This window comes from Anneissia japonica, unplaced genomic scaffold, assembly GCF_011630105.1.
Source record: "Anneissia japonica isolate Jap-2015-1 unplaced genomic scaffold, ASM1163010v1 scaffold6406_len342834_cov151, whole genome shotgun sequence".
NCBI classification, from domain to species: domain Eukaryota; kingdom Metazoa; phylum Echinodermata; class Crinoidea; order Comatulida; family Comatulidae; genus Anneissia; species Anneissia japonica.
In genome coordinates this window covers 311,302-324,590 of record NW_022738763.1, presented here as the reverse complement: position 1 = coordinate 324,590, position 13,289 = coordinate 311,302, and the positions used below count along the sequence as shown (strand labels likewise).

The 13,289-nt window shown below is 34.7% G+C and overlaps 2 protein-coding genes across 4 annotated transcripts in view; both read right to left on the bottom strand.

Annotated features, from left to right (window-relative positions):
• Nucleotides 1-4,085: 4,085 nt before the first annotated feature.
• LOC117117821 lies at nucleotides 4,086-9,986 on the bottom strand. 3 transcript variants are annotated; one of them, XM_033262289.1, is made up of 6 exons: nucleotides 9,263-9,986; nucleotides 8,462-8,703; nucleotides 7,879-7,953; nucleotides 6,908-7,112; nucleotides 5,492-6,010; nucleotides 4,086-4,620 (listed from the first exon to the last, which is right to left on the bottom strand). In XM_033262289.1, exons 5-6 carry the CDS (start codon nucleotides 5,775-5,777, stop codon nucleotides 4,208-4,210), a joined length of 699 nt encoding a protein of 232 aa, XP_033118180.1. In that variant the 5' UTR covers nucleotides 5,778-6,010; nucleotides 6,908-7,112; nucleotides 7,879-7,953; nucleotides 8,462-8,703; nucleotides 9,263-9,986; the 3' UTR covers nucleotides 4,086-4,207. The 3 variants fall into 3 exon arrangements, with proteins under 3 accessions (XP_033118180.1, XP_033118178.1, XP_033118179.1); XM_033262287.1 differs by having other exon boundaries at nucleotides 8,462-9,986; XM_033262288.1 differs by having other exon boundaries at nucleotides 6,908-7,091; nucleotides 8,462-9,986.
• A 62-nt stretch (nucleotides 9,987-10,048) lies between these two features.
• The window catches only part of LOC117117803, an 11,109-nt gene continuing 7,868 nt past the window's right edge, over nucleotides 10,049-13,289 (bottom strand). Inside the window, exons 7-9 of the mRNA XM_033262270.1 lie at nucleotides 12,381-12,422; nucleotides 11,261-11,791; nucleotides 10,049-10,432 (exon numbers count right to left, since the gene is read on the bottom strand). Coding sequence (XP_033118161.1) covers nucleotides 10,425-10,432; nucleotides 11,261-11,791; nucleotides 12,381-12,422 — 581 coding nt within the window. The 3' untranslated portion in view covers nucleotides 10,049-10,424. The remainder of the gene's footprint in view (nucleotides 10,433-11,260; nucleotides 11,792-12,380; nucleotides 12,423-13,289) is intronic.

Below are 13,289 nucleotides of genomic sequence, written 5' to 3'. Positions count from 1 at the left end.
CCTTTTCCCCCCAGTTTTTAAATATTAAAAAATCTGTATCTCATTCACCGTTCCCCAGTTTTTCGTCAAACAACTTTTTTCTGTCTTAGAAAAATCAGTTCTACCACATATCAAAACATTTTTTTCCTCCAGAGCCTGGCTTTAAAACAACCCTGATTTGAAAAATGTCTACAGTTTATTTCTTGTTGATCTCTCATAGTAAAGGTTAAGCTTTGATTCTTCAAAAACCTACAATTGTTTCATAAATTCTGTGGTTGGTGACGGTAAACATAATTTAAAGGGTCTAAATTCCTTGGTGAATATCTACATTCTTCTTAAAACCTACTTAAACTCTATAATGTGAATACGTACTACCACAATTTTAAAGAGTTATCAATTTATCAGGAACAGTTTCCATACACAATATTAAACTTTAAACTAACATCTATAAGTAGCATGTATGTAAATTAAGTTACATAATAATGAAACTAAATTATAAATCAACTGCAAAGCACCAGTCCGATCTCTCTCTGAATAAGCACATCAGCAGTGTATTTAGTCAACTGTTTATCAGTCAATGACAGCCAGATATTCCTGTCATGGAATGGCAAATACCAAGTACCAAGTAAGTACAATAAATACAGTTATAAGCTTTGATTGTTCAAAAATCAACATTTTCATTAATAGGTAGTTTTCGCTGCATGATGTATCATTAATGGATGACGTCATAATGACGTTAATTTCAGGATTTTACATGCTCGATGTACGTTAGTTATGGGTTTGTGCATGCATACTTCGATGTATTTGCAAAAGGGGGGAGCCATCGCATGCATTTTGGATACTGACGTTAAAGTTCAGGTTAATGTTGTGCGGCGAAAACTACCTACTATTGTACAATGACATCCCTTAATGGAAGTGGTTTGGCACAGTAAGGATGGTTTTCTCAACCTCATGGTCGGGGTTTCAATCCCTCACTGTGCATTTCACTTGCGTCCTTGGGCAAGGCACTTTATCTGCATTGCTTCTCTCCACCTAGAAGTGGGTACCTGGTAGGGTTAAATGCCAAAAATACGAAATTTTACGAAATACTCCCCCAGGAGCCCGAGTTCATGTTCCATAATCGAATGACAAAGGTAATGATTATGTAAGCTCATAGAGCTTCACATTATTATTATTATTATTAATAATAAAATTAAGGAGCTTTAGCATAAAGTGGTGCTGATACCACAGTACATAACGTTAATAAACACACATATAAACATTTAAAGTTTTAAGTAATTTTTAAATAATGCTACGTATACGTATGCTACGTATTTATTGAGGTTTAAAACATCAAAACATCGAATTCCAAACCAGCAGCAAAAGCTGAAACGTTTGGATTACAAAATCAACTTCTTGCAAGAGTTAAATACATAATAATAATAGAATTACAATAATTTTACAAGGAATGGAATTGTTGAATTCTTAAATCTTTCAGTACGACATCTGGGAGGATCCTATACTTTGTTATCACTGCTCTTTAGCGATCTTGTATGTCTTTCACACTTATATGCAGGCAACATATTTCTAAATCTAGTAGAGTCCAGAAGGCTCTTACCAAATTTCAGGAGAAGGGTTTCTCTACGGTGCTTTAGAGAAGCTAACTGTCCAAGTGCTAATTCATAGCTAACATAACAAGAACCCAAGATTATTTTTAAAGCCCGTTTCTGAATTCTCTCAATTTGATTGGATTGATGTACCATTATAGACGAATGCCAAACCTGGCAGGCGTATTCAAGCGCAGGTTTCGCATAATAAGTTAAAACAGTAACTAGGTCATCAACTGGAGCACTACCTTTTCAATATACATAGACAGAATAATCTACGTGAGGCTCTTGAGGTTATGTCGTTAACATTTGAACTGCATCTGAGGTCATTCTGTAAAATGACACCTAGCAGCTTTAATTCTTTAACAACCGGGAGATTAAAATTATCAATATTACATTGCAATTTCAGCTGCTGACGCTTTAAAAAGTTAAACTTCTTTAATTTGCATTTAGCCGGCTTAGGCTGAACATCATTTAAAATACATCAATCGCTGACATTATCAAGGAGTTTCTGTAAATTTGACGGAGTTCCACATCTGGTTACTTCCCCTAAAGTTAGGTCATCCACGAATTTCCACCGCCTACAGCTTTTGATGGCAGCGTCATTAACTAAGATTAGAAATAGTATGGGTCCCAACTTAGTTCCTTGAGGGACCCCACTTTGAGATTGTCCTGGTGGAAGATAAGTGTGCCAAGTTTGGTATTATGTGTTCTACCACACAGAAAGTTGCAGACGGCAGGAATAATGGATGGCCTAACTCCAAGTTTAACCAGTTTTGTAATAATAATTGTATGGTTAACTCTGTCAAAAGCCTTTGTAAAGTCTATTGTGCAGAGTTCAACAAATTGTTTAGGCTTATCAAGGTTTTCATAAACAAAATTTAACATGTCAACAAGGTAATGTACAGTAGAGGAACCCTTAATGTTACCATAATGTTTGATATCAAGTTTATCAGTAATGTCCTCAATAATCCATTTGGCAATAAATGCCTCCAACTCTTTTGCAAAGACGAGTGTTAAGGATATTGGACGAAGACCATCAAAGGAGCTAATTTTGTTCTTTTTCTGCACAGGAACTATCGTAGCAGTTTTCCACACACTTGGAAAGTGCCCTTCAATTAAACACATATTAAATATTTTAGTTAGGGGATTAGCAAGTTTGATTGCTAATTCTTTAAGGGAGCCTCGCAAAATAAAGCAACGCGTATACCCGTCTACAACGCGTGGTTGGGGATTAAAATCTCTTCGCGTTGCCGACGAGTGGTTCAAGATACTGATCAAAAATGTTGGACGATTCCATATCAATTTGAAATGTTGAAGGGTTATCGAGAGGATATTGTGGGAGATGGGGATAGACGGAATTAAAATTATGTACCTTAAATACAGAGTTAAAATAATCATTAAAAACCTTAGCTTTCTCCCCTGGTGTAGATGCAAATATGTCCCCATTGCGAATAATATTCGATTTATCTCTATTTTTATAGCACGGTTTAATCCCTGTCTCTTATACACATCTTTCATGATTGAATGTAGGCCTACTGTAGTAGACCGATATCTGTCTGTCGTCCTAGACAGTTTTATTTAATAATCTTAATTAATACTAAAACGATATAAGAAATGATAATTTTAAAGACTGACTGTAAAAATATATAATTAGGCCTAACAAAAATTCATAAAAATTGCCTGTTATCAATTTTTAATGTTACTCCGTAATTTTTTCTGAGTAAGCCAAAGCATAGGCCCTATCAATGGAGGTATAATATCTATGTCCTAGGCCTCTCCTAGTTTTATATTTTTGCTGTCTGTTGGTTTTGATCGTAACGGTGACGATAATCTCGATAAATTATTAATGTAATTCTCAGAAATATTACGTGAGCTTGCGTTACTTCCAATAGGGTTTATTTTTATACGAGACGTTTTTGTTTGTGTTAATTGGGTTTTTACACTAAGCCTGATATCAATTCCCCACTACGAAGTGGAGTAGCCCAGGAAAATAATCCCAACGCGTAGCCAACTATGGGATTAAACTGCCTTTAATCGCATCGCGTGGTCCACTCGTATACGCGTTGCTTTATTTTGCGAGGCTCCCTAATTATTCTGATAGGTACGTCTGAGGTGTGGGTTGACTTGTTACTCTTCAACTATTCAAGGCATTCTGAACTTCCCATTCACGAATTATTGGTGGTTCTCTTGCTGGAAGGAACATTGGGAGTTCACTGGTATCTAATGGTGGGAGCAGATTGCAAACACGTGCAAAATGGCTATTGATGGCCTCAGCAGTATTTACTATATCAACATCAGTGCCATATACAGTACTGTCCAATTTCTTTGCATTATGACACTGCAAGCTACAATTTACAACTGGTGTGTAAACACTAATTAGTAAAGTTGTGATTGTGTACCCCTGGTACCTGAAGTGTTGTGCTATTAAACCAGACAAGTTAAAAATCAGAAATATTGCTCAGTGCTGAAATGTTTACAATGAAATATACAAACACATGCATTCATATTTTGCAGCATGAACTTAAATACAATGTAGAATTATGCATTTAGTTGATGAATCTTAGTGCCTTATATTTGTCGATGTCAGTTAAAGAAGCACCTGCAGCATGCAACATCGATCTCACTTTCTTCCATTCAATTTAAAATTCTTTATTTGACATTCTACTGTCGGGGGAATGCGCCAGCTTTGCGTTCCTATAGTCGTGGATTTGCACCAAGTTAGGCAATCTAAATGGTTCTTTCCAAAATGACTCTGGAATGGTAATGCAGCAGTTACGAATGATTAAATACATGATGGAGATATCAAATGTATCAATGTCAGCAGATGCTGTAAACATTTTTGACTTCTGCTCTTTACTGATATTTTTCATTACTTTATTAAAGCTACCCTTTCTCTTCTCGGAGAGAAGATAATTCCCAACCTCGTTTTTGTTAATTTTTTTAACCTCCAATATGTAATTTCTCATGGTTGCAGTTCCAACATCAACAACAGCCGATAACACAGCCTGGAAATTCTTGATTTCTTCAATGACAGTGTGCCCAATACCTATTTCTGGTCAAAATTGAAATGAAAATTTAAAATAATTTGGAAGAGTAAGTTTAATTAATTTCAATTTGTCACATTTACAATTATGCCTTTAATACACAACTTTCATTTAGATTTTATTGCATATCATTACCATCAGCAACATCAGCAGCAGCAATAATAACATCAGCAGCAAAATACTAGAAGAATCAGTATTAGCAGCAGAAAAAAATCAGCATCATCAGCAATAGAATCAGCATCACTGTCATCAGTAGCAGCGACATTAGTCGAGTTTTTTTGCGGATTTAAGTGTAGTACTAGATCATAATAGTGTCAAATGTTATATACAGTACTGCGTCCAGTCTTTTGCCGTCGGGGAGAAAACCACAAATTATTGGGGAAAAAATTATATATTTTTTACATATCAATGGACTCTAAAATTGATTAAATAAGCCTTTGAAACCTCTAAATAAGAGTCATATTTTTGGGGGCTTTGCCACTTGGACTGTTTTTGAAAGGTTTTTAGCAACACCCGACCACACCCACTTTGTTCTCGTCAGGGACTTTGGAAAGCCGATCTGGGAAAATCTGGCGCCTCAACTGGCTCAATCACTAAGCACATAGAGGCTTGTTTGCATGATAGGCTTTACAAATCTAACTATTATTATTATTAATTATTAATCAGCAACATCAACAAAATCAGTAGCAGTAGCAACAGCAGCAAAATCAGCATCAGCAATAGAATCAGAATCGGCTGAAGTAGACTCAGTATCAGCAGCAGCATCTTCATCAGAAATATCAGCAGCAGAATCAGCTTGAGTAGCAGTAGACTCAGCATCAACAGCAAAATCAGCATTAACAGCAGCAGCAGCTATTATTAATAAGACTAGTTACTTACCTTCCAAGGCTCCATCCTTGTAATGCCATGGGTCCCGGTAATTCTCAATGTCTTCAACAGGAACTCCAACACCTGTAAAAATTGCTGTGAGTTCCTTCCATTGCTTATCAAACTCCTTTTTTGTGACACTGTTGCTGTAACTGCAGTCTAGAACAGTTTTTTTATATTGATAAATGCGGACAAGATTTGCCAGCTCAGAATTGTCATCAACCGGAGGGTTCTGCCAGACGTCTTCTGTGTTGGTATTGTGACAACAGTAGCGAATTAACTTCATCATGATTTCCATGTGGAATGCAACAATATTGCTGGTTGATGACAAAACTGTTGTTGCCTCATCTCCAAAATCAACATCCTTTAGTAATACACACCTCTCCCTTGTCAAAAATGGTTTAACTTCTGGTTCTGTAAGGTGAGTTTTGTCTAGAAAGTACCTCCGTAGTTCTTTGGTTCCACGACCCACAATCAATGTCTGAAGTGCCAGAAAATTCAGGGTTTCTTGAGCAGAGTTATCATCAAAACCTGTAAAACAAAACCATATATTAAAAATATTGGGCTTTTAAAATTACAATTTAATGTTATATTCACTTAAATATATAATATACATCATATATTTACTTTAAGTAAATATATGATGTATATGAGATATTACGCAACTCCTCATCTAGTATATGGTTAAGTATTGAATTATGATCTATGCGTCAAATAAAATTGAATACATAAGACGTGGAGCTGGAATGTTTCTGGCGGGTGTGAAGCAACAATAAAAAGAATTTTTATATATTATAACTCCTCAAGCATTCTGCCATATTAAATCATAATCTCTGAGTTGTCTTTGTTGATAGAATAATAAATAGAATTGAATTGAGTGTATCAAAGGTGAAGCCAGAATGATTCAGGCGGGTGCAAAGTGCGAAGAAGGATCCTGGTGGTGTTCAGGGTGTACTTATGATAAAATATTCTGTTGTTGCTGCCAGTGGAAGATGGCTAGAGGAATGAGTTAATAATAATAATAATAATATGTCATTCTTATATAGCGCTTCATGCACAAAGCCTCTAAGCGTTTCACATTACTACCTTGGTCATTGGATCAAACACATATGGAACACATACTCAACACCAAATTAAATTATATTATTATTCCATAATATTGCAGAGATAAAGTGCCTTTTGTACCCAATATATGTAGCTGATACATATACTAGTAGTGTCATCATGGTTATTAAAATAAATGAAATGAATTACTTTGTTATTTAGATATTGTTGTTATTTATTTAAAATTTCAAATTGCCTACCTAGCGGACATTTTCTATACTCAACAGAAAAGAAATCATTATCTTAGTGACCCTAAATAGTATTGTGCCTCCATAATAAAATACAAACACCCTTTTCATAAACAAATCATATTCGTAAACCAACCTGCTGAAAAGAGTCATTTGATACAAGCTGTTGCAACTAACTTTGTTTTTCCACATGGCACATTAGCTTCCTTCAAACATTCCTTAAGTCTATGCAGTGGTCGCAGCGTAGGTTCACACTATTTGCAAAGGATGCGTAACTCGTAGCCGACACCTTCTGTAGTAACATACAGAGTGTTCAATTGCTGTTGAAGATAACTTAATACCTGATTAAAATGAATCAGGTATAAAATTATCCTAACAATTTTGACGGTTGCATATGTAAAATATAATAAGTATATATTATAATAAATATAATAATATATAAGTAAAATATATATTTTCAATTTTGTAGATGTTCTAGAAATGCAACCAAGACCCCTAAATGGTCCCCAGTCAATAGCTGTTCCCTTGCACCATATCATGGATTATAAGCAACTCTCCTACCCCATTTGGTTAATTTTTATGCACCCATGCACACTTTCCATTGCAATCCACAGAAAAACTTTACTCCTTAACATTTAGTAAAACCCCTTCACTTAAAACTAACTATTTGCAAAACCTAAAATGTTTTGGGCATTTGGTAAAATTTGAGAATCTATGTCTCAAATCAAGTGGTTCACTGAAATTCGAATGTCATGAAAATAACGTCGTTCAATTGTATCAATTCTCTTTAATTTCTATTTTTTAAAAATATGTTAAAACTATATAATGCTTAATGCCAACAAGGCTTCTAAGCACTTCATTATTACCCCCTGTCACTGGATCAAGCACATATGAAACACATACTCAGCTTCCTGGGGAGAATTCCATAATGTTGATTCTGTAATCAGCGCATTTTGTGCCTGACCCTACTGGGTACCCACTTACTTGTAGGTAACGTACCTTGCCTAAGGACACAGGCGAAATGCACAACGTGGGATTGAATCAGAAACGCAATCGCTGTGCAACACCACTTCACAAAATGAACAAAATTCGGTTACGTAAACTTACCTCCATGCAGATGCTTGGTTCAAGAGGTTCTTCTTTACCATGTTCATCAACTTTTATCCTATGTGATATTTCAATCTGTTTATAAAACAACATACAGGATACTATATTGGTAAATGCGTTCACTGGGAAAAGGTCATGGATGCCCATAACAATAATAAATATAAATACACAAATTACTATCTTAAGCTCACAGCACTACGAATCCAACTTCACTCCCTGTGAGCGCCGATGATGCGACGCCATCTGCTAATTGTCGGTGGACGGATCGTCATTAAAAGTATAGCTGTATTTCAATTCGCAATTTATTTGGCAATAAAATTACATTGAGCTGCCTGGTCTGACATTGTTTTACTGGCATTAAAATAGCGCAACATACCAAGTATATATTTATATATATATTTATATATATAAAAATTAAAATATAAATAAATATATAAAAAAATAAAAATAAAAATATAAAAATAGTAAAATATATATATATAAATATAAAAATATATATATAAATATAGAGTATATTTAATATATAATTTATAAAAAAAAATTAAAATAATTATTATGCTTAACCTTTAGCATTGCACCTTACCTTCAATACATATGCCTGTTCTTGATTTTGACAGCTCCTAGACTCACCACATGCTCATCATCTAAGACAAAGTCACTACGATTCCGAAACAATTCCACATTATCACCACTCCTACCTTTGTCATTCATCAAGTCTATAAACGAGTCACCGTTTGCTGCTCATCTTCCTTAACTTCCAAGCCCTCTTTATTGACTTGCATCCGAGTGGGAACATGAACATTCGGTTACCAGGTTGAGATCCCTCTCAAAACATGAGCATTGATGTGGCATATTTTGGATCTCAAGATTTGAAAAGTACAAATATCAGGAGGCACCACAACAGGAGGCATGTTGGCGCAGCGGTAAAGTTTTGGAATTTCAAGCGAAAGTCAGACTGCATGCTTGTGTCCTCAGCAAGACACTTTATTTTACATATGAATCTTTTCACCCAGGAATATTGTAACATAGTACCCTATAGTTGCATGGCACCTAAGGCGTTCACCCCTCTAGTTCCCCAGAGCATACCTGTAGTAGTGCTGCAATCTGTGACTAACTGTATGTACATTCCTGAGGTGGTATTTTCCTACTACTCCTCCAGGAAGATGCCACCACTACAGTAAAGCATGTGTTCCAAAATTATAATGACCCGGCATTACTAATTAAATGAGTCATCAATCCCTGTTTCCTGTCCCTATGTATATATGTACCTGTGTTTAGTTAGGCAATCCGTTCGGGTATTGATTTTAGAGACAATTACATCAGTCCTAATCAGTGTACTCTTCAACATTGTTTTTATATTAAAGTATATTTGCGACTATTTTACTTTTGTCTCCTGATACATTATTGCATTTCCTTAACTCTCGACACATTACTGATACAGCGTATAATCCGGACTGCTAATTTCATTCCGAATCATTCACCTCCTACCAGGTACCCATTTATACTCTTGGGTGAAGAGATAAAAATGCAGATAAAGTGTCTTGCCCAAGGATAGAAGCAATGTGACGAGCATTGGTCTCGAACCCCAACCTTCCAATTGAAAGTCCAATGCCTTACACGCTGCACCACACATTTTCACATGGTATTCTCTTCCATTTTGATACAATACATTGGTACTGATGGCAGCTTAATCAGTCAAAGCACCTGCAAGAACAAAATACGAGAAAATTTATAAATGTACCTGTGATGTAAAAACCCTTCTAAGCAACACCCTCAAATTTATCTTGTGACCATTTGACACACTGTTAAAATTGTATTCATATAAGAAGTAAAAGTGATGTTGATTAACTGCAGAAGCTCTGTTTAACAGAAATTCAAAACATTTTTTTGAGTGCAACATTTATATTCAACATATTATTATAAAGGTCTTAATTTTGATCATACATAATTTTATAGACACAATTTTTATATTAAAAATCAGTTGAGGTAAAAATGCTTTCCTAACATATAGGATGCTGTTTATCACTACTAAAAAATAATCATGTGCAAGAGAATTAAATGCGCATAACAATTCAGCACCCATTACCTCTATAGAATATTATTGTACTTTTTGGTACAGATAGAGATAGAAGACTGAAAATAATTCCACTTCTTCCTTCCCCCTAAGTATCCTTTTGTGTCTGTGCTACCCAGTACCAGCAACTCGCCGTCCACCACAGGGGCTGTCTCTACCAGTACACTGGAGTATCCCCTTACTTGTCTGGAATGGTACTGGGTTCTTGTATACACTGGGTCTATGGTTTACAGTCCGTATCCGAGAAGATTTGCTCTACCACTAGAACCATTAGGCGAGCGAGCCGTTCAAAGCAGTGCAGATTTCATGGCTGTATGTTGCGGCGCCCCTGCTAACCGCTCGGCCCATTCACCTCGCATCCAAGATGTTGCTTCGATTTTGTATAATCCTGTTCACGTAATCTCATTCCATGTCAAGGTGCAGATATACACTGATTAAAGTTTCTCCTTAAAATTTAGTTGTTTCAATAAAATTATAGTGCTGTAAGACACAAGTAAAGAGCATTCTATAAATTTTAGATGTTATCATTTTTATATTAATATAATTTTTTTTTTTTCAAAACAAAATTTAATGACAAGAAAGATCCACATTTCATCCATCATGGAACCATTCTCAAAATCAAGTGAATTTTAAAAACTATAAAACAGAAATATCATGAAGCAGTGACAGGAAGTACATATCAATTAATCTACTATAGGAGGGGCTAATTATTGCTTAGCTCCACAATGGCTTCACACAGTAGCCCCTTATTGATATGTTAATTAATTACATACTTCCTGTCACTGCTTGATGTCTGTTTTATAGTTTTTTTAAAAATTCACTTGATCTTGAGAATGGCTCCACAACGGACCTGAAACGTCAATTTTTCTTGTTATTAAATTTTGTTTTTGAAATTATACAGTAAGCGTCTCTTAATTCGTAATTATTATTTTATTATCTACATAATTATTATGGATAGAAGAGAAAGAAATTTACAAATTACCGATTAAATTTGAGAGTTTTACTCTATAATGTAGGCATAAAAAGGATAAGAAAACATATAATAAATGGAAAAGATGAAAAGAAAGGAAATGAAAGACAAGATGAAAAGAAAAGGAAAGATAAGATGTAAGAATGAAAAAGAAAAGATGAAACAGAATGAAAAGAAAATGCATAGGAAAGAATAAAAGCAAATATTAGAAGAAATAAAAGCATTTATTACATTTCAATAGCCCTAGGCCTACAAATAACGGCATATTTTGAGAGAAAATTTTCGAACGAAATGGTCCATCTGACAACAATCAGTTTTCTATAAAAAAATAAAATTACCATCTTTCAGTGCATTCAATGCAAGAGGGATTTTAAGGATTTCCAATGAATCAATGAATTCCTCCATATCTCCGTCAATGATTTCCATTCTGTTTTCAAAATCAGTGATCATACTCCAACTGTCAGTGTATTTTTTAAGAGGAATATTATACAATCCATCAATTCCTCTAACATCGGCTGAGGTCAGTTTCATCCCACATTTCATTAGTTTTCGTCTGTGATTTGTGAACTGTTTTGTAATGATTCTATCCTTAACATCTGGGAATGATGGTAGTCTTTTTGCAATCTTTTGTTGAAGACCATTATGTTCAGTTATGCTGATGGTATCACACAAAATACCAATATTTTTTAAATGCAAGTGATTACGTGTAACCAATTCATTCAGTAATTCCATTGTGTTAGTTAATCCTGATAGTCTCCCAATTTCCACATGATCTCTGAACAACACTTTCAACATAGGAAGACATTGGTTGCTGTCATACCACTCGGAGACATCCATTTTAAGAACATTGAATTGCTTAACTGTCATTTCTTTGAAAAAGAAACAGCATATCAATATCAATATCATATTATATTTGCATTTGGTAGATGTGGAATTTTGTATGAATGTTATTATCAAATATTGCTAGAAAAATAATCTCTCTATCTTAAGAGAGGCCCTCCAAGACAATGCTGCCACATGAACAGGCCTTTGTTAGGTTGACAATCCCCTTCCATATAAAAATGTAAGCAAAGTAAATGTTTGTGCACATTTGCTTTTATGCACTAAGGACCGACATATCAGTAGGAGGATGCGATAGTTTAATGGAAAATGTATTTAGTAGGCATAGGCATACCTATCAACAAGCCTGAAACATGGCATTTCAACAGTTTGAACATGGGAACATTTGTTAGACCTTATTTACTACCATAGGACTACAACAGCTGTATTACACTTTCAATTCATATCATACTCACGTCTTCCAACAGTTTAATAAACAGGTATAATACTAAGACTATACCTTCATTACACTGATTACAAACAAAAAAGTATGTCTACTGTATTAATTAGGTTTTTCCTCTCAGATTCATTAGGAAGCAATGATAAAGGGTTGATAATAAAATAAATATGAGATTGTACCTTGAATTGCAACCTGCTTAGATGAAGCAGCACGGCTCAAACCTGAAAAATTAAATGACAAGTCTTACTTATTTGGAGTATGTTTTATACTAAGCTGTACTACAAGTCATTAGGAAAGATGAATGTCAAACCCAGGATGTGTAATTTTGTATTAGGTGTTGGGTACGTAGGTTATTATGACGTTGAGAAATTATGTCCTTACTGCAAGACGCATGTTGAGGTATACATGTCGCTAGCCCAATGAAAATTTCAATGGTGTTATGGGTTATTCTACTACCTTTACCCACCATTAGGCATAGACAGCAGAAAATCCAAGAGGAATCAGCAGCATATATATTCTAAATTACATTATCACACTTTAGGTTCATTATCGTGTTCCCACCACTTACCACATCCCTGTGTCAACATCATTGTATATCTTTAATAATCACCCTGCTTTCTTTAATGCCAACTGTTTATAATTATCTGATATGTATTAGCCAAGGTTAGGTTACCATTATGACAAAAATAGAAAATTTACGGATACTTGATACCTGTTCCATTAAAATTCATTTATATTTGAACATTAAAGAACAGGAATCTACGAGTGAAAATAGGTGCCCCACCTGGTATTCTCTTTGCATAGGCAGCCGAAGAAAAACTGCCTGTAAACGGTGAGGTGATATTTGTAGTGTTTCTTTTCTGGAAAATTTAGGTCCACAGTAAATTTTGGTTCATTCCTCATGTAGCGCCTTAAGCACTACTGCAGTAAATTTGTGCACTATATAAATCTTATTATTTATTTATTTTAAGGTCCCGGCTTTGAATTGCAAACATATATATAACATATATATATAACATATATACTTAATATGTATATATATATATATGTATATATATAAATATATATATATATATACATATACATAT